This window comes from Penicillium crustosum (genome assembly GCF_028827405.1).
Source record: "Penicillium crustosum strain IBT 35664 chromosome Unknown utg000001l_segment0_segment0, whole genome shotgun sequence".
Taxonomy (NCBI): domain Eukaryota; kingdom Fungi; phylum Ascomycota; class Eurotiomycetes; order Eurotiales; family Aspergillaceae; genus Penicillium; species Penicillium crustosum.
The window spans coordinates 8,534,740-8,554,642 of record NW_026623122.1 but is presented as its reverse complement, the minus strand read 5'-3'; the positions used below and the strand labels follow the sequence as shown (position 1 = coordinate 8,554,642).

General features: G+C 47.5%; 5 protein-coding genes across 5 annotated transcripts; 2 read left to right on the top strand and 3 right to left on the bottom strand.

Moving 5' to 3' along the window:
• Positions 1-870: 870 nt before the first annotated feature.
• Positions 871-2,948, bottom strand: N7487_003166 (alpha-amylase; the record flags this gene model as incomplete). Its single annotated transcript, XM_056870913.1, has 8 exons — positions 871-895; positions 972-1,224; positions 1,312-1,534; positions 1,590-1,610; positions 1,672-1,695; positions 1,752-2,347; positions 2,427-2,834; positions 2,891-2,948. 8 exons carry the CDS (start codon positions 2,946-2,948, stop codon positions 871-873), a joined length of 1,608 nt encoding a protein of 535 aa, XP_056735697.1.
• Positions 2,949-3,527: 579 nt separating this feature from the next.
• Positions 3,528-5,231, bottom strand: N7487_003165 (alpha-amylase; the record flags this gene model as incomplete). The annotated part of the gene is made up of 2 exons (XM_056870912.1): positions 3,528-4,163; positions 4,221-5,231. 2 exons carry the CDS (start codon positions 5,229-5,231, stop codon positions 3,528-3,530), a joined length of 1,647 nt encoding a protein of 548 aa, XP_056735696.1.
• Positions 5,232-8,211: 2,980 nt separating this feature from the next.
• N7487_003164 (uncharacterized protein) lies at positions 8,212-15,790 on the top strand (the record flags this gene model as incomplete). The annotated part of the gene is made up of 6 exons (XM_056870911.1): positions 8,212-8,565; positions 8,621-8,796; positions 8,854-14,850; positions 14,906-15,111; positions 15,173-15,683; positions 15,742-15,790. The coding sequence occupies 6 exons, from the start codon at positions 8,212-8,214 to the stop codon at positions 15,788-15,790; spliced, it is 7,293 nt and encodes a 2,430-aa protein (XP_056735695.1).
• A 1,132-nt stretch (positions 15,791-16,922) lies between these two features.
• On the bottom strand, positions 16,923-17,225 carry N7487_003163 (uncharacterized protein; the record flags this gene model as incomplete). The annotated part of the gene is made up of 1 exon (XM_056870910.1): positions 16,923-17,225. The coding sequence occupies one exon, from the start codon at positions 17,223-17,225 to the stop codon at positions 16,923-16,925; it is 303 nt and encodes a 100-aa protein (XP_056735694.1).
• A 1,035-nt stretch (positions 17,226-18,260) lies between these two features.
• On the top strand, positions 18,261-18,941 carry N7487_003162 (uncharacterized protein; the record flags this gene model as incomplete). Its single annotated transcript, XM_056870909.1, has 1 exon — positions 18,261-18,941. The coding sequence occupies one exon, from the start codon at positions 18,261-18,263 to the stop codon at positions 18,939-18,941; it is 681 nt and encodes a 226-aa protein (XP_056735693.1).
• Between the last annotated feature and the right edge of the window lie 962 nt (positions 18,942-19,903).

The window sequence follows — 19,903 nt, the reverse complement described above, 5'->3', positions numbered from 1 at the left end:
CTAGCCGTCCATGGCTATGGGTACCAACCAACCACGGATCCTGTCCACCGATAGGGCCGATAAAGAAGACGCTAGGCGAGCTTGGCAAGACACTAGTGGTATTTAGTGCGGTCTTGGCAGAGGCGCGAACACGAACAGCACGATGTGACATGGTATTTTTCGTTTCCAAGCTTTAAACAAGGTTCGGACGTTCTCTGTATTTTTCATTTGCAAAATTTGCGGTAATTTATCAGCCCATTTAACCGGAAATGCAACATCGATGAATGGACCCTTAATGCCTTGAATGCCCGAGTATTTTTAACCGGTTAGCTCGGGCAAGGGGCTCGCCACAAATTTGAGAGAACAGCACGGCCTAAGAGTCTCACATCCGAATTAAAGGATCGCTACACTATGCTATGGAGTGTTCCATACCCAATATGTTATTCTGATGTCTCAAAATGAACCCGAAAATGGTCTGCGAGAATACCGTTTTGGTGTTTCAACAGACCCACCCAGACATCAATTCCAGGATTGAGACATCTGTCAATAGGGGCTCGGACTAGACGCTAAATAAACCATAAGTGGGAGTATTATTGGGGGCGATAAAATGAGTGTCTCACCCAAAACCTGCGGGCGCAGTATTATCGCATTAACCGACAAAATGATGTAGTTGTAGCTGAATTACGGAGTAGTCAGATCCGAATTAGTACTTTTAGTTTTTTTAGTTTTTGAGGTCTTACGGTTTAGCGGATACGAGAAAAATGCAATGCAAAAAGGGTTATCACAAATATTATTGTACAACATACGGAGTAGTCCGTACATAATTTCCACATCGGAAAACCCGCAGAGCCCCGAAGACGCTGAGGTGTGCCTTGCGCCCAACAAAAAAGATTAGTTATCGTAGATATTGACATTACTAGACACAGAAAAAGTTAGCCATCAAGCCACAACCTAAAGCGGTATCCGGGCGAAGGGGTGGAACGTATACATACAAGTCCCTTTTGAGATTATCCCGGTGTACTGTAGCCGAATCAACCCAGACACTAGCACTCATCCTCTGAACACCGAAATTTCCATAGCCATCCTTGTTGATAATGACAGGTTTCATGTTGGGATGTAAAATATCGGTCCATTGCTCATGTGCATGCTGTTGACCAACATACATGCGCTGCGCGCCCGGACCAGCGTTGCTGATAACGCACGCAAGTCCGGATCGGTGACGGGCATTTCCGTAGCGAACGAATCCTGTATCGCAGTTAGATTTGGACAGGTGAGTTGGTGTTCCCCCCCGTAATGGGGCTCAGCAGCTAGTGGGGCAAGGGTTAAGCGAACCTATGCAGTTGGGTTGGTTGAAGTAATCTTGCTGTTCGCCGTAGGCGTAGAGTTTGCGGGCTTGCGTTAATACGGGCAGGTGGCCGTTGCAACTTGGTGTCATTGGGCTATCCACATTTGCTCGGATACCGTACAGGTCACCGTAGAATACGCATGGCTGACCGTCTTTGCGGAGGAGGACCAGGGCGTATGCTAGTAATTTGAAGGTTGGTGATACCGGGGTCTAGGCGTTCGTTAGCTATGGTCAGTTCGTATAAACGGGAAACTAGTTGCCTCACCTCAAGCATTTGTCCTGGTTGCTGCGATGAGTTAGATTAAAGATTTAAATATGCCAAGATCCAGCCATTTGTTGGTACTTACCGTATCATGATTGGCGACAAGGGTCTTGAGAGAAGTTAGCTAGGTATTACTCGTCGGGCGTCGGGCATCGAGAAACTTACCACAGCGTGGTCCGGCCGACACTGTACCAGTGTATCTTTGAAAATCCCGCGAAGGTCTGGTGCCTGTGCATGGGACAACTTGGAGAACCGCTCCAGGAGAGGTACATCGTATGCAATGAGATCGTACTCCACCTGCTCGAGATAACCTAGAAGAGACGGTAAATGTCCAGTCCAGAACTCTCCTATCGCGAAGAAGTCCGGGTTGGCGGTTTTCCGGACGTATTGCACGAAGGCGCGTTGGAACTCGGTTGAGAAATGCTTGGCGGCATCAAGTCGCATTCCATTGAGGCTCAGGGATTTGGTGATCCACGTTCCCCATTGCAGAAGATCTGCGCGGACTTCCGGGTGTGCAAGGTCCAGATCGGAGAACATCAGATAATCATAGTTTCCATACTCGGTGGAGACATCTTGCGCCCAATCCTTGTTAGATGCGACGATCTTGTAGATCGCACTCTGCTTGCTCTTGTCGTCCCAATCGACACCGCTGAAATGTTGCCAGTGGTACTTCATTGAGCTGTACATGTCATTGCGACCGGCGAAGTCAAAGCCTGTCCAGCCATTGACTTCTGTCGGCTTAGATATGTTCAGGTCTCGTCCTGTTCTTTTCAGTCAGTGAATGGCCGAAGGCCCATGATGAATTAAACATCGACGCAAATTACTCTTCGGATAACTCACGTTTAGGATCTACCTTGACAGCTTGGAAGGACTCTGGATAGTCGGCTCCAGCTTTATGATTGAGGACAGCATCCCAGATTACACCAATGCCCAAGTTTTGCGCTTGGCACATCAGGTCTTCAAGTTCGCGCTTGGTACCCCATTTCGTAGGGACTGCACCCTTCTGATCGAACTCCCCAAGATCATATAGGTCATAGATGTCATAGCCATTACCATTGGCATCCATTCCCTTGCATCCAGGAGGAATCCAGATCTGATCAACGCCAATGGCCTTGTACTCTGGCAAGGCATTCTGCAGACGGCGCCAATGCTGCCGGTCGGCGGGAACATGCCATTCAAAGGCTTGTAGTATGAGCGAGTTATCTGGAGCAGTCCACGATGGCAGCTGTTCTAGATTTGCAGCTGCTTCTGTACCATGTATTCGAATTAGGGGGTTGAAACCCGTTTTCCAGGGGGAGACTGACCTTCAATCTGTTTCCATTTCTGGCCTTTCTGTCGAGATCCACACCACAGGAAGGGCATCTCGGGTTTGTTGCGATGTAAATGACAAGTCAAGCTATGTCAAGCTACGTCAAGCTATGGATTACAAAACTTGCGGGATATGCACATCCCTTTTGCGGTTAGGGTCCGGATGTGGGGCGAACTATTTTTAATCGGCAAACGGTGTAAGGTACAAGTTTAAGGCAGGTTTGGCAAGGTGGCAAGGTGGATCTCCAATTTTGGATTAGTCGGGAATTATCCAAATGTCTCAGTCGAAATTTTCATCCATGGAACGAACATTGGGACTTTTCTAGAAACTAGAAACTCCACCCAAATTTGATTGGCTTCCGCCGCCATAATGCATGACATGTAAATGTTGAAGGAAATAACGGCAAAAACTCATAATGATACAAGGGCCAATGTATGAACAGGAAAAGACCAAAAATATCGCCAAAATAAAACTAGATAACCAAAAAATATCGCACATGAAAGGATATCTCCGCGAACCAAGCCGAGCCATCAATACAGCTCACCACAATCGAAAAAAATATGGAAAAATATGGGAAAAGATAAAGACCAGAATAAGAACAGGAAGAGCGAAGGTTTTTCGGTGCATTTCTCTCAAAGGAACGTCACGAACATGCCGCTCACCACTACTAGCAGGAGAGTAGCTAGACCGGTGCCACTGATAGTTCGGATGCCAGCTCCCGTCGAACTTTGAGTCCTTAACGTCGTGAGAGAAACGTTCGACTCAGGGTAGCCACAAAGACCAATACCGTCCATGTACTTCGTGGGGTAGAAAACCCGAGGCTCTCCCTTGTTCATAGGAACATGCAACATGCCCTGGTTGTCGACAGTATAGTTCGTACAGTCCAGAACGTTCGTCACTGCCGTACCGGCATTAAAGCTGACTGCCATGTCGATTTGGTAGGCTGTACTGGTGGAGGGTTGAGTAGACAATACCATGACCACCTGTCGACCCTGGACACCTTTTGTGAAAGCAAGTTCACTACCACCCTGGAAGATCGTGTGAGTCGAGTCATCGAAGTAGTCTGTGCCCAAGTGGGCTGCGTGGTTCCGGATGCGATTCAGTTTTGCGATCAGCTTGTAGAGCTCCGCGTTGGTGTCGTATTTGGTGTGCCAGATGGCTTCTCGATTGACCGGCACACTGTTTCCCGACAGGTGTTGCTCTTGGCCTTGATAGATCATCGGGATTCCATCGAACAGCATGGTAAACACCAGGACATTTTTGGCCATCTGAAAAGTATCATAATTAACTAAAGGGATCATTCAACCCGAGAAGGGCACACATACCGCCATGTCCTTGGAATAACTACCGATTCGAGGTTTGTCGTGATTTTCAGAGAAAGAGGTCATAGCATTGACATCTGGCATCGAGATTCTCATGTTTTCCACTGCTTGCGCCAATAGGGACGTGTTGCCATTGGTAAAAGCAGCTAGGATTTCGAAATAGATCGGATAATTTGGCAAACTGTCGATGTAGTTGGTCTGGTAATCTTCCATGATGCTGACTGCTCCTTCAAGAACTTCTCCGGTCATGAAAATGTCGACACCCTTGCGAAAGTTCTCCAGAAAGCCTGGGTTGACGTGCTTGGCGGCATCAATCCGGAGTCCGTCAATGGAGTAAGTCTTGATGACCTTGTTTGCCCATTTGATCATGAGCTGTTGCACATCCTCGTGCTCTGTGTAAAGATCCGGCAGGGGCACATAATTATCGCCTGTCTGGCACAGCTGAGCATTGGTCATGTTATTCCAGTCTGAGATTTTGCAGTAGGGATGGAAATAGTCAGCGTTATTGAAAGGTGTGAAGACGGAGTAGTCGATATTTGTGGCAGGATTGCTGCCATTCGTGATGTAGGCCATGTTGTTGATCACCGTATCCATCATTAAGTACATGCCCCGGGAGTGGACAGCAGCACTGAGGTCGAGCAAGTCTTGGTGTGAGCCAAAATGAGAGTTAAGATTGTCAAAGTTCAATGGCCAGTAGCCGTGGTAGGCTTCGCCATAGGAGACTTGGCCATGGATGTTCTCGATGATGGGGGAGATCATCACAGCATCAAATCCCATTCCTTGGATGTAGTCGAGATGGTCAATAGTTCCTCGCCATGTTCCTCCACAGTAAAAGCCCGCCGTGGTGTTACATGGTGCTGTTGTTGATCCGTCTGTGCGAGCGAAACGATCTGTCATAGTCTGGTATATCGATCTGGGCTTCCAGTCGGCTGTCCTGGCAGCAGATACCGAGGAAATGAGGCTCGTGATCAAAAGGAGCCCTGCCAAATGGCGGATGGTCGATCGTGACATCATGGCAGCTCGTATTTGTGTGACGGGTCGATCGGAAGAGGAGAAAAAGAGAGTGCTGATGTTTCAAATAAAGAGTGACTTGTTTAGCTGACGAATGCACAAAGATGGCCGGAAAGAGAGATAAACGAGTGACATTTGGACTTAAGCCATAAACTGAGAACGAGAGGAGGCAAAGAAAGCAGAAATTGGATACCAGAGAGGAGAAGGTCGGGGAAATTTGCGAGTAGGCAAGGGCTAGTCAGGTGGCAAGCCTTCCAAGGTTCTGTCGTCGATCCATACATACATAGCGTTGGAACCCCCCCTCCCCACAAACACACGCTATATTATTTCGGAGAGACATGTGTTTTATGTACGTAGTGGACCGACTTATCTAGGTACATATTATGAATGTAATTTGCGTCGGGATAAGCTAGATTAATAGACCTGATTCCCATGCGACTTACCCGGCTACCGGCATATATCTGTTAGTATTCCCCAGGATTTAGAAGGAAAGAAAGCTATAATTATGGTGGCTTTCAAGCTTGAAGAACTACACCAGTGGATTCACATTCTATCTACACCTTAGGCGGGGGCTGCAGAAGCCAAGTTTAGTTTGATTATGGTGTACACATGAGGGGGGAAAGAGAAGGAGATTTGACACACTAGTAATTATACTATTGGAACAAACCCGATACCGAATCCAGGAGTCATTTTAGTGCTGTCAGGTACCAGGCACCGCGTCCACACTGGGCTTGCTGGCCTTGCGGTTAATTGGTTGTTCTTGCTTCTTATCACGTGGAGTGGCTGCCCTAATCTCAGGAACAAGTTTATCCATCACAAGGAGAAATCACAAAGTTTCGATGGTCCAATCATCTAAGACAAGGTACCATCAATTTAAAAGACTAGCGACGTTACTCTGCATGTCCACAAAATCAGCTCACAAAGCTATAGATAGTACTTTTGGTACTCCGTACTGTATGCAGTACATACCGTGAATTTATACTCCGTACGGAGTACACCAAGCGCTTTGGCCCTGGAGCTGTCCAGGTCTTGAATACGAGAGATGAGATAGTGAGACAGGTTGTTAGAAGTTTTAATAATGGGGTCTGTGGTGGAAATGATATTATGTTACCCTTTTTGACTTGAGTTGTTTACTTTTTACTAGATATGCAAGTACTGCAATGAGTATACCATGGCCAACGCAACGAAAAAGAAGAAAAAAGAATAAAAAAAAAAAAAAAAAAAAAAAAAGGAGTGAAAATGTGTGAAACGAACAGAGATAAGTACTGCGAGATAAGTGACTGCTCCGTACGGAGTATAGGTGGCTGTACGAGATTTTCTCCGCCATTCTCGCCTGTTGACAGCTTCCGGACTTCCGTGTGAAGTGGCGGTGATACCAAACTTGCAATCACGGTAAATACATGGTATTACAGGGATGTCTAGCCATGTGGAGATTAAAGCAGAGATTTCTGTTTTGCATATTTTATCTTGTATACTTTCAAGGTTGGACTCGAAGAAGAATAAAATAAAATGGGGTCGGACACGCCGGATACATACCTAGGTATATAGGTACCTATTGGTTTCATAGAAGTTGCCTAGGCACCTACAACATATCCGTCATGACGTTACTTCTTGTTCGCCATTGGCTCTCATAGTAAACCTTAGAAGGATATATTTAGGTATATTTATACATCCTCGCCCCATGGTTGAGTCCTTAGGGAACCGAAAAAAAGGGAAAAAAGGGAAAAAAAAAACCCTTCGGCGAAAACAAGGATTGAAGAAATTGAAAAAAACAAGCGCCATACACTATCTCGTATATGACCCCCGGTCCTACAACACCAAGTGGGGGCGGGTCTCACCTTGATACCCAATCGGACGGGTCGGGCTATCAGGATCTCGGCCCCAAATCCACGCGGGTCCTGACCGAGACCGTATATCGACATTGTCATAGGTTGAGAGTTGCGGGTCTGGAAAATCACCGGTAGAATAGAACTTTTTCCCTGGAATACCTAGGTAGTCGGCAGACGTGAAAGTTATCCATAATGCTGACTCTGTATGCATGTCTCACTATCTAAGCTTCTTCATCAACTTTCACAGAGTTGGACTGGTATGCCAGGCACCATGAGTCTATAAAACAATGCCAGGTCCCCGCGATAACGATCCTTACAATGGCGACGGTTGTAAAGATACCATCCAGGGTCTGCCAAGTGGCAAGTGGCGCTATGGGTCGAATCCAATAGTATATATAGAACGTTCATGCTAATCGGGTAGCTCCGTTGGCAGGCTCCAGTTATTAATCCTTTAAACGAAACGGGTTTCCTATTCGAAGGAGAATGCCGAGCTACTTCTCTTGGTGTATTCTAGTGGTATTGGTCGCCACCAGTCCCATTTGATGCCAAGACACAGAAGAGAGAGCAAAAAATAAAATAATGATAAATGTATATCCAAAAGGGAAAATGAAGTAAAATTACGCATAAAATTAATCAGAAATAGCCAAATAAACAAAAATTACCGAGGCCTCAGCCTTGGAACCCAAGATTATCCAATACTCCAATACGGTCTGGGGCTCTAAAATTGATATGGGGTTTGTCTCATCCGCTTTTATTTTTATCTTGAGCTTCAATGCGCCTAGCCTTTTACCACCTAGCACTTTAGAACTGCGCACTGGTGTTATGTGATCATTTCTTTCTCACTTCCACATTCGATTCCTCCTTCGTTTACAATCTTCATCCCTCATACCTCGTCCTTCGTTCGCTCGTTTGCTTCTTCCGCCTGTCGTTATCTCTTTCTCTTTTTTTGACATACTGCCACCATCGACGCCTCCTGCTAGGAATTTGTGTCGTGACCTCCACAAGATACCCACACTTCACTGCTCCATGGCAATTGAGAGCTACGCAACTCCATCTCTTTCATAGAGTGCTTGTCATCTCATCCCAGCGGGGAGATCCGCACTGCCTGAGGCGCGCGACGATCACTCGACAGCTCCGCTCAGTCAGTACTAGCCATGAAGTGGTCACTCGCCAGCGGGCTGGTCTCACTTCTTGTGACGACTGTCACAGCATGGCCCTACGACGAGGCCTACCTCGATTATAACCTCAATACAAATAAGACGGCCACCAACCCGGCAGATTACTGGGGAACATGGCCTGGCCATGAGGGGAAATACAACCCCTCCCCAGACAACTGGCGGTTCCCGTTCTACTCTTTCTTCTTGGATCGCTTCGTGAACGGTGATCCTACCAATGACAACGCAAACGGTACCACCTTTGAGCATGATGTCGACCAGCGCATTCGCCATGGTGGTGATGTGGCTGGCTTTGTTGATTCGCTGGATTATCTCCAAGGAATGGGAATCAAGGTTTGTTCTCATTCTTGATCTTCTAGTGACAGGGAAACATGCTCACAATATCCAGGGTATCTATATTGTAGGAACCTCTTTGCTGAACCAGCCGTGGACTTCGGACGGATATGGAGTTTTGGATACAACTATTCTCGACGCGCATTTTGGTACTCTTCAGGTTTGGCGAGACGCCATCACCGAAATCCACAAGCGCGGGATGTATGTCTTATTCGACAATACCATTGCGACGTAAGTTTTGTCCCCGTATGCGGAAATGAGGAAGCAGGGTTAACCAAGTATATGCAGAATGGGTGACTTGATCGGATTCGAAGGCCATCTCAACACATCAACGCCATTCTCGGAGAAAGAATACCATACACAATACAAGACTGAACGGCAGTACAAAGACTTCAGTATTGGAGTTGGTGACTACAACGCGACCTGTGACTACCCTCGATTCTGGTTCGAAGATGGATTCCCCGTGAATGAATCTGAGACCGCGGGCTTGGTTGGATGTTACAACAGTGACTTCGACCAGTATGGTGATATTGAGGCTTTCGGTGTGTGGCCTGATTGGAAGCGACAGCTGGCTAAGTTCGCCTCCGTTCAGGATCGTCTCCGAGAATGGAACCCGAGTGTGCGCGAAAGATTGATCCGGCACTCCTGCATGATCATCCAGTCTCTCGATATTGATGGTTTCCGTTATGATAAGGGCACACAAGCCACTGTGGATGCCCTGGGAGACATGTCCGCTGCCTACCGAGAATGCGCGCGCGCGGTCGGAAAGGAAAACTTCTTTATCACTGGCGAAATTACAGGTGGAAATGACTTCGGTTCTATCTACCTCGGAAGGGGTAGACAGCGTAACCAGTGGCCTGATAACTCAGCCGCCACACTCAAGTTGACAAATGAGTCCTCTGCCCAGTACTTCTTGCGGGAAGCGGGGCATGAAGCCATCGACAGTGCGGCCTTCCACTATACGACATATCGTGCCTTGACTCGATTCCTCGGCATGGACGGCCAACTTTCGGCTGGTTATGATGCGCCCGATGACTGGGTTGAGGGCTGGGATTATATGTTGAGGTCAAACGATCTGATCAATGCTAACACCGGAAAGTTCGACCCTCGGCACATGTTTGGTTCGATGAATCAAGATGTCTTCCGCTGGCCATCGATTGCCAATGGTACGCACCGAGGGTTACTCGGAACTTTCGTGACAACCTTGTTGCTTCCCGGAATCCCACTGCTTACTTGGGGCGAAGAGCAGAACTTCTATATCCTGGACGCCACCGCGGAGAACTACATTTATGGACGACAGCCTATGTCGCCTGCAACTGCATGGATGGCCCATGGTTGCTTCCACCTACAGTCATCTCAGTACTACAAGTGGCCTGTTTCGGCTGCTAAAAATGGCTGTAAGGACGTCACAGTTTCTTACGACCACCGCGACCCTTCGCACCCTCTGCGAAATGTTATTAAGCATATGTACCACTTGCGCGAACAGTACCCGGTTCTCAACGACGGTTATTCCCTTGGAAATTTGTCAAAGAGAACAGAGTATGTTTACTACCCTGGTTCCAACGGTACTGCCACCGAGACCGGAATGTGGTCCGTTTACCGTGATGTCAACACCCAGGTGCAAGATCTGGGTTCTGATGCCAAAAACCAGCCCGTCTGGCTTGTTTACCAGAACCTGAATGACACAAGGACATACAAGTTCGACTGCACTTCTGCTAATTCGAGCAAGACCCTGACCTCTCCGTTTGCGTCTGGTATCACCGTCAAGAACCTTTTCTACCCGTACGATGAGATCAAACTGGTGGATGGAGTGCGTAAGCTCGGCTTCAATGGGTCCAAGGAGTTGAATGGCTGTGCGGAAAGCCTAACGATGAAGGCATACGAGTTCCGCGCATACGTTCCTCTCGCTAAATACAAATCACCTCGGCCCACGATCACCAAATTCACCCCGGGCCATGATTACCCACTCCGTTCTACCGTGGCGCCCAATCTCCCCGAGAATGTAGCGATTGAGCTTTACTTCTCGGAAGAGATGGACTGTGACTCGGTGACCAATTCAGTCACCCTCACTTCATCCACAGAGAGTGGGAAGGTTCCAGTGCTAAATTCCAACTCTGTCAATTGCACAACCATCCCTACTATGATCCAGACAAATTGGACTGCGGAGATCCCGAGTGTTTGGAAGTGGGCAGCAAATCTCACTGGCGTGTACAACGGAGTTCATAAATTGACTGTCAGCAACGTAACAAACACCGACAAAACCGATTCTACCCACGCTGTTGATCACTTCCTCTTCCGTATCGGCCAGATCGATAATCCTATGGTATTCAACACCGCCAACTATTCGAGCAGTCTACTCCACAAGAAAGAAAACGGCGATCTTTTCCTCCAGCATCATGCTGCTGGCGCGGATAAATACCGTTATTCTACTAATTGGGCATCGTCATTTTCCGACTGGATAGATTACAAAGGTGGAAATGATACCATTACGAAGCTCCCCTGGTCGGGAACCAAGGATCAGGAGTGGGAGGGTGAGCATGTACGTGTCGAGTACTGGAGTCGTTTGACCGGAAGCAGCGACTACGTGCAGCAAGGTGATGCAGACTGGGATCACCCTGTCTCACGACGGTTCCCCCATGCTTTCTTCAACGGACCTTACAATCAGTATGGATTCGACGCAGGCCTTGACAACAGAATCAGGCTTGACAAGTCAACCGGAGTCTGGTCCTACCATTTCACGTCCGAATGGCCTGCAGTCGGGCAGCTCAACATGTGGGGAATTAATCCAGACGGAAAGCCTGATCAAACCTGGGTTCTGGGTGACCTTGACAATGACACAATCTTGGACCGAAGCCCGCCGTCCGCTCTCAGCGCAACCTTGATCAACATCACCCTTGCGCCGGCTAAAGGCTACATCTCCCACAAGCTCTACTTCGACGACGGAACTCTCCGTTTCTGGCTTGATCCGGTTGGACCTCAATCATCACAGATAGCCATGTTCGTGTTATTCTGGATCATTCCATTCATCACTGCCGTTGGATGTGTGTATATCTTCATGAAGTCTTTCTACAAGGTAAAATTCAACCAGGTCGGTGTGAGTGAGAAGCAAAACATCCCCCTCGCAATTTGGAACAAGGTGAAGGGCGCTGGTCGAAGGGATCCAGCCTCAAACCCACTTATGCGATTGGCCAACAAATCCGGCTTCATGCAGAGTACTTCTGCTCTAGGCGGAGCTCTTGCCTCGGGAAAGCGACGCATGGTTCTAATTGCCACCATGGAGTATGACATTGAGGATTGGGCCATTAAAATCAAGATCGGTGGTCTCGGTGTCATGGCCCAACTCATGGGTAAGACCCTAGGTCATCAAGACTTGATCTGGGTCGTTCCTTGCGTTGGAGGTGTCGACTACCCTATCGACCAGCAGGCAGAGCCTATGACAGTCACTATTCTCGGAAGCCCCTACCAAGTCGAAGTCCAGTACCACGTCTTGAACAATATCACCTACGTCCTACTTGATGCCCCAGTGTTCCGTCAGCAGTCGAAGACCGAACCCTACCCTCCTCGTATGGATGATCTTGACAGTGCTGTGTACTATTCAGCATGGAACCAGTGTGTTGCGGAAGCCATTAAGCGATTCCCAATTGACACCTACCACATTAACGATTACCACGGTTCGCTCGCACCTCTTTACTTGCTGCCAAGAACCATCCCCGCTTGTCTTTCCTTGCACAATGCCGAGTTCCAGGGTCTTTGGCCCATGCGAACCCTCAAGGAAAAAGAGGAAGTTTGCTCAGTTTTCAACCTGGACGAAGAGGTCGCTCGTCGTTACGTGCAATTCGGTGAAGTATTCAACTTGCTCCACGCCGGTGCAAGTTATCTCCGTGTTCACCAGCAAGGTTTCGGTGCCGTCGGTGTCTCTAAGAAGTACGGTAAACGGTCCTACGCTCGTTATCCTATTTTCTGGGGTTTGCACAAGGTCGGCAATCTGCCCAACCCCGATCCGTCTGATGTCGGTGAGTGGACAAAGGAGCCCACTAAAGAGGCGGATATTACCGTGGATCCAACATACGAGGCTAGCCGTGGTGAGCTTAAGAGACAGGCCCAGGAATGGGCTGGACTCGACCAAAACCCTGATGCCGATCTGCTTGTCTTTGTCGGTCGCTGGTCTATGCAAAAGGGTGTTGATCTTATTGCCGACGCAATGCCTGCTGTTATCGAAGCTCGACCCAACGTACAGTTGATCTGTATTGGTCCTGTTATCGATCTTTACGGTAAATTCGCTGCCCTCAAGCTTGACCACATGATGAAAGTCTATCCCGGACGAGTCTTCTCCAAGCCTGAATTCACTGCACTTCCGCCTTTCATCTTCTCTGGTGCTGAGTTCGCCTTGATCCCATCTCGTGACGAGCCCTTCGGTCTGGTTGCTGTCGAGTTTGGTCGAAAGGGTGCATTGGGTATCGGAGCTCGTGTCGGTGGTCTTGGTCAAATGCCTGGTTGGTGGTACAACGTGGAGTCAATCTCGACATCTCATCTCCTTATGCAATTCAAGCTTGCAATTGAGGCTGCCCTCAATTCCAAGACATCTGTCCGTGCGATGATGCGTGCCAGATCCGCGAAACAGCGTTTCCCTGTTGCCCAATGGGTTGAGGATCTTGAGATCCTCCAATCTACTGCCATCGCGGTTCACAACAAAGTGAAGACAAATAATACCAGCATTCGACCCGGCACTTCTTCTGGATTTGGCAGTCTCAGCTCAGCAATGAACTCTATGACTCACCTCGGTAATGGACTGCCTTCACCAGGCATGAACTCTCCATTCGCGCATTCCAGAGAAAGCAGCTACTCGTTCAATCAAATGAACAACATGACCCCGCAGAAGAAGGTCAGCTACAGTGCGGATCCAAGCATGGACGACACAGAGAAGCCGAAGTCGGGACTGAGCCGTTCTCTCTCCTTGGGTGTCCGCTCAGGCCCCGGCCATGCTGGACGCCGCAGAAGAGCAGAAGGAGGAGAGGCTATCGCAGAACACGATGAAAGTGGAGCTACTGATGTCGACGGCGATGATAGTAGCGACGACGAAGCTAATCGCCATTTTGGTGACGACGAATACACTCTTACCCCAGCCCAAGTCGAGGCAGGACGACGGGCTCAGGCCGCTCAAAGGGACCGTGCTCAAAACTTGCCTTCTCCTTTGGCTTCTCCAACAAGAGAAGTCAGCCAAGAGTCTTTGCATCCCAGGTTCATGGTTCCGTTGGAGAGCCCAGGAAGTCCGGGAACACCACCGAACGCAGACAGCCTTCTTCTTCCCCCTCAGCCATTTGCTGCCCAGTCCAACCGTCTCAGCAGCGCATCCGTTCTCTCTTTGGACTCCGTTGTCGGCAACAAGACGGACTTCAAGCTACAGAAGGTTGATCCTTTCTTCACGGACAGCACTGGCGAGTACTACAAGACGTTTGACAAGAAATTGGATGCCCTGAACGGATCCAACTCCGAGTCTCAACTTTGTATTGAAGAGTTCTTGATTAAGAGTGAGCAGCAGTGGTTCGACAGATTCCGTAACGCCAGACTGGGTCGCAGCAAATCTCCCACGCCATCGATCCGCCATTCCTCAAGAAACACCGACACCCCCGACAATATGTTCTACAACGATGATCTCGTCTCCAACGTGAACAGCAACGAAGATGTTCTCCAGGATGATGAGTTCCTTCTCGGAAAGGACTATGTCCCTCCCACTGGACTCAAGAAATGGATGCAGATCAAAATTGGAGATTGGCCGGTCTACTCCATTTTCCTCGCTCTTGGACAGATTATCGCTGCAAACTCCTACCAGATTACTCTGCTCACAGGTGAAGTTGGTCAGACTGCGGAGAAGTTGTATGGAATTGCTACAACATATGCCATTGCATCCATGTGCTGGTGGCTTGTGTACCGGTACTTCAAGTCTGTCGTCTGTCTTTCTACTCCTTGGTTCCTGTATGGTCTTGCGTTCCTCTTGATTGGATCTGCCCACTGGCAAAGTGATTCCTTCAGCCGGGGATGGATCCAGAATGTCGGCACCGGTTTCTATGCCGCAGCCTCCGCCAGTGGATCCATCTTCTTCGCTTCCAACTTCGGTGATGAAGGAGGTGCTCCAGTTGAAACCTGGATTTTCCGTGCCTGTCTTATCCAAGGTATCCAGCAGGTCTACGTTATTGCCCTCTGGTACTGGGGTTCCACCATGACCAAGGCTTCTTCGGAGGGTCTCTTGAGCGCTGAGACTGGCATTGCCAATAGCTGGAAAATGAGGTACATGCCCCTGCACACTTATCATATCCTGAATTATTTACTGACGTTATTCTAGTGCGATCTGTTACCCCATCGCCGTCTTCCTGTGTATTATCGGTGCTCTGTTGGCTACGGGTCTTCCCAACTACTACCGCCAGAAGCCAGGCAAGGTGCCGTCATTCTACAAGTCCCTTTTTCGCAGAAAGATCGTCGCCTGGAACTTCGTCGCAGTCATCCTGCAGAACTTCTTCCTCAGTGCGCCATACGGTCGAAACTGGAGCTGTAAGTTCAATCATCTGATTGCAAATCTCTCTCACTGATCAAAACTAACATCTCCCTTCAGTCCTATGGACTTCCCAGCACACCCACCCATGGCAGATCGTCCTCCTCTGCATCGTCTTCTTCGGCTTCGTCTGGTGCATCTTCCTCTTCATCGTTAGCAAATTCTCCAAGAAGCACAGTTGGTTCCTTCCCGTCTTCGCCTGTGGCCTGGGCGCACCCCGCTTCATCCAAATCTGGTGGGCCATCTCCGGCATCGGGTACTACCTACCCTGGGCTGGAAGCTATACTTCCGGTGCGCTCGTCTCTCGCAGTCTCTGGCTGTGGCTGGGCGTGTTGGATTCCATCCAAGGTCTTGGATTCGGTATCATCCTTCTGCAGACTCTTACTCGAGTCCACATGTGTTTCGCTCTCATTGCGTCTCAGGTGCTGGGTTCCATTGCGACTATCTGTGCCCGAGCCTTCGGCCCCAATCGTGTGGGCCCCGGCCCGATTTCTCCTGACATGACCCAGGGTGCCCATTCCTTGGCTAATGCCTGGTTCTGGGTCGCTTTGTTCTGTCAGTTGTTGATTTGGTATGCTTACCTTTGCTTGTTTCGCTCATTGGAATTATTTCTAACTTTTTTTTTACAGTGCTGGATTCTTACTGTTCTTCCGTAAGGAACAACTCGCCAAACCCTAAGCTCCCTTCCTTTTTGGAGCATTTTTGTTTCTTGTCATAAAACGGCTACGGCCATCACGACGAACATGAATGATCAAATTAATCTCTTCTGCATATCTGAAGCATGTTGTCTCTGTGATCTATTTTCCTTTTTTCATGTATCCTAATGTTAATAATATCCTCATACTGAGTACTTGCTCGGTTGAAATATATCAAGTCCTTGTAGTACTGCTATGGAGTAGGATCGTATGCAGAGGTTTATCAATACTGCATTCTCTTTACCTTGAGTGGTCTCATAAATTTCTCTTACAGAGCCGAACTCAGCAAGGTTCTGGATCATGGTATCGAGTAGTGGAGGTTGCTTTCTATGGTGGCCTGCATATGCTAGGACTTTCTGTACTCGATCCTACGGGACAGGCTTCATGTAGTCAATTATCTGCTCATCTTATATCAACTGCCCGGGTGGTCTAGTGGTATGATTCGCGCTTAGGGTTCACCCAAAGCAATATTGCGCGAGGTCCCCGGTTCAATCCCGGGCTCGGGCCAGTCTTTTCTTTTTTTGCTGTCGTCCGCCTCTAGGACGACAATGATATGTACGAGATCAAGCCAAGGGCTTGTCCTACCACTATGCTTCATTGGCGGCTAGCGCTTACGTTCGCGTGACTTTACCACCGCACAAATAGCCACGAAGACGCTGAGATCACGTGCACCAACCGAAAAAAGGTTGACGTGAGAAACACCAACGACAACAACAACAAATATACATATAAAATTTCTCCGAAAAGACTTCTGCGTTTACACATACAAGAATAGTCGGCCGCTTATACGGCTTTGTCATCTCTTTTTTTTTTTTTGTGGTCTTTTTGGATGTTCTTTTGGATACTCTTTTGGATGTATACAAAGACGGCAGAAGAAGAATATTCTGTGTAAGAGACTTTTCTATGTGTGACTTTTCATTATATTGGGGCCAAATATTATGTCAGTAAGTGTGTGTTGTCGAGGACAGAGGCAGTATGGCCGACTATTCTTGTATGATGACCTTGCATAAGTCAAATTTCTATACTCGTATATTTCTTCTCCGCGGTGTTATTCTCATTAGCCACCCGTAGAAATCACATTCTCGAGGTACTATTTAAGATTCTTCCGATGATGCTTAGCTGCTTCTGGGGTTTCCGCCTGTGGAAGGCTGCTTCCTTTTATTTTCCGAGGCCTGGCTCGTCTCCTGCCGATTGGAGTTAGGCGTAGTGTTGGAAGAACTTCCCGCCACTGCAGCACGGGTTCGTCGTGATGTAGACCTTGATGTGGCCAGGATTGGCGTGTTCTCGATCTTTTTCATTCTCTTCCTCGGTGCCTCCTCGTTCTCTAGGCTTTGATCACTCTGTGAGTCTGCATCGCTCTCCTCACTCTCAGCTATGACGGGATGCCTTTTCTTGAGCTTCTTCTTGAGGTGCGGCATCGTAGTAAGTCCGTAAAGATCGACTTTGAGCACGCCCCACCTCTAGTCGCTGAGTGCCATGGGGATGATGGTAAATAGTTGGGCCATCCAGCTCCCAAGTATCATACGGTCTCTTGCCTACAAAGTAACGGTCAAGTGCATCGGCCACTGTATCTTTGAAAGGTGTTAGTAGAAGCAAATATTAGAAGATGTCAAAACATAATCGGCTCAACCGTGGCTGGAACTCTGTTCGTGTTGACTCATAATGAAGGAGGAGGATTGATCGTGGTAAGGCGCTTGATAGGGGGCGCATTTTTCCAGTTAGCCCCATGGTACTCTCTATTCTGTGACCTGGAGGCCTTTTCCCACGCGACCTTCTTAACTGGGTCGATATAGTTAGTGTTGGGTTCCGAGTCTCTCACCACCTAAGCACAGGTAGCACCCATCTTATCTCTTCATGGCGGTATCATATTATCATATCTATCTTGCTCTATGGATATAGACAATCAGGAGGCTTTGGGGGGAGTACACGTCTTATCCTCTCCATATGTAAAATACTACTCCGTACAATGCTGCACAATAAAAGATAATATTGCATTCCATGCGCCAGATAGAACGAATTGAATATCTCGGTGCCACAAGAGATGCAACAAACTTGCTCAATGACCCTTGTTCATTGATTTACACTAGATTTATGCTATATAAAGACATCAATAAAGTCCGGGCCCCTGTTTTCAATATTTCCTTCGAGTCCTTTGACTCGTTCACTACATTATTTTGCCTTTGTCACAAGGAACAATTCCTCATTGTCTTTACAGTTATGTTCGTGTTCGTTTATAATGTCCTTATTAGATCTCTTTATTTTATTTCCTTGTACAAAGGCTTTCTCCTATTTCTCATATTCGAGTTGCAAGTATATAAAGCTGCTCGAGTATCCAGTCATACACTTTAACATCAAGTCTCATCCACATTATTTTCGCTGCCTTTTCGAGTCACCGAGAAATCTCACCAACTACCTGATTGTGAGTCTCTAACTAGCTTACAGCTCAAGCCACGATGTCGCCGAGCACTGGATATGTAGCCCGTGGGGAAGAGATACAGCAATGGATGAGCGACCCAACTAATCCCGGTTGTGATGTTAATAGAATCAGTTTGACTTGGAGAGATTTGCACTCTTCTCCAGAATGGATTCTCCACAATCAGCCTATGCTCCTACCAGAATTGCATATGAATTGGATGAGGGAGATTGGTTTCCCAGAGGACAATGACTTGCATCTCCATTCCGAATCCGTTTATCGACAAGTATCACTCAAGAACTTCACCACTGGAACTACCTGGATAGGGAGAACTGGACCTGGTGTGATTTTACTTGAGCTTTTGCAGAGAAACCGAGATTCCGGGGATCCCTTCATATCCGAGTTAACCAAGGCTGCTTATCAACGAGACTTTGATCTTGATGCCCTGAGATACATCTGTGTGTTGGATATTGAGAACAATGACACCAGTGAATATATTGAGGAGCACATGTACAGGCCTGGACCCATTATAAGAGATCAGGGTGTAGTCTATTCTTCCGAGGCAACAGCATTCAAAGGAATGCTGGGTACTAAAGTTGGTAAGATGGTCTCATATTTCATTTTGGGGGCATATGGCCAGGGGGTAAAACATATCACACAAATCCATGTTTTTCGAGCCGACAATGCTTACCAAATTGAGTTCGAGGTTGAAGACGTTTAACAATGTTGATTACTAGAAATCTGGATGCAAGATTAGGAAGAGAGATAGGTAACCTGGGAATATTGCTTTATGCTTTGATCTTTCTTTGACGGCGTTGCAATGCAAGGATTGACTGTGCAGTGATGATTTTCTCACATTTTCTCGAGATACAGATTAGAATGAAGATATTTTGTTTTGGTTAACTATGGAATTTTCTTTTGTAGAAATAACTAGCTAATTTTTCATTCGAGAAGTAACCTGAACACAGCAGCAAACAAATACATAATATATATATCCCCGCGTGAGAGCCACATCACATATGTACGCGTAAGGTGGAATGATGAAAAACTACGCCTCAAGTACGCTCTATCCAATTCCCTGGACCATCTTCGGGATAGATAATGAGAGGGACCAAACAATTATTCCGACAAAAGGATAAAGGACATAGTGAGCTACAGCCGGAGATCCTTAAGAGGCCGCAAAGTACAACCAGTCAAATCCGCCTCCAAATCGCAGATCCATACATCTTTTGTTCTTCTACATTTGCTTTTACTCTTAAAAGTATCTGCATAATAGGAGTGGTAGATCTATAGTTGCGTTGTACAAACACATCAACGATTTATCATAATTGATTTCTAAGACGAATTGGTCAGTAGTGATATCCCCGACTATATCACTGCTCTCTCGTACGGCCGTAAGATGCCGTAATATGATTGGCTAAACCTAGTTTTATTAAGGATCCATGGATCCGTAGATCTTCTCGGGGGATTGTCAAACTCCGATCTATATTAGTAGAAATGGTGTCTCTTTTTAATTGCTATGGGCACTGATTGACAGAATCCCAGGGGCAATAAACACGTGAAATAAGTGTAGTAACTGACTATTTAATTCCAAAGTTGATAATTCAACACGGCAACGTCCATCCACTTTTTTTGGACTGAATATCCGCCCCACACTCGGGGCGAAATTGCCATGGGTGATAG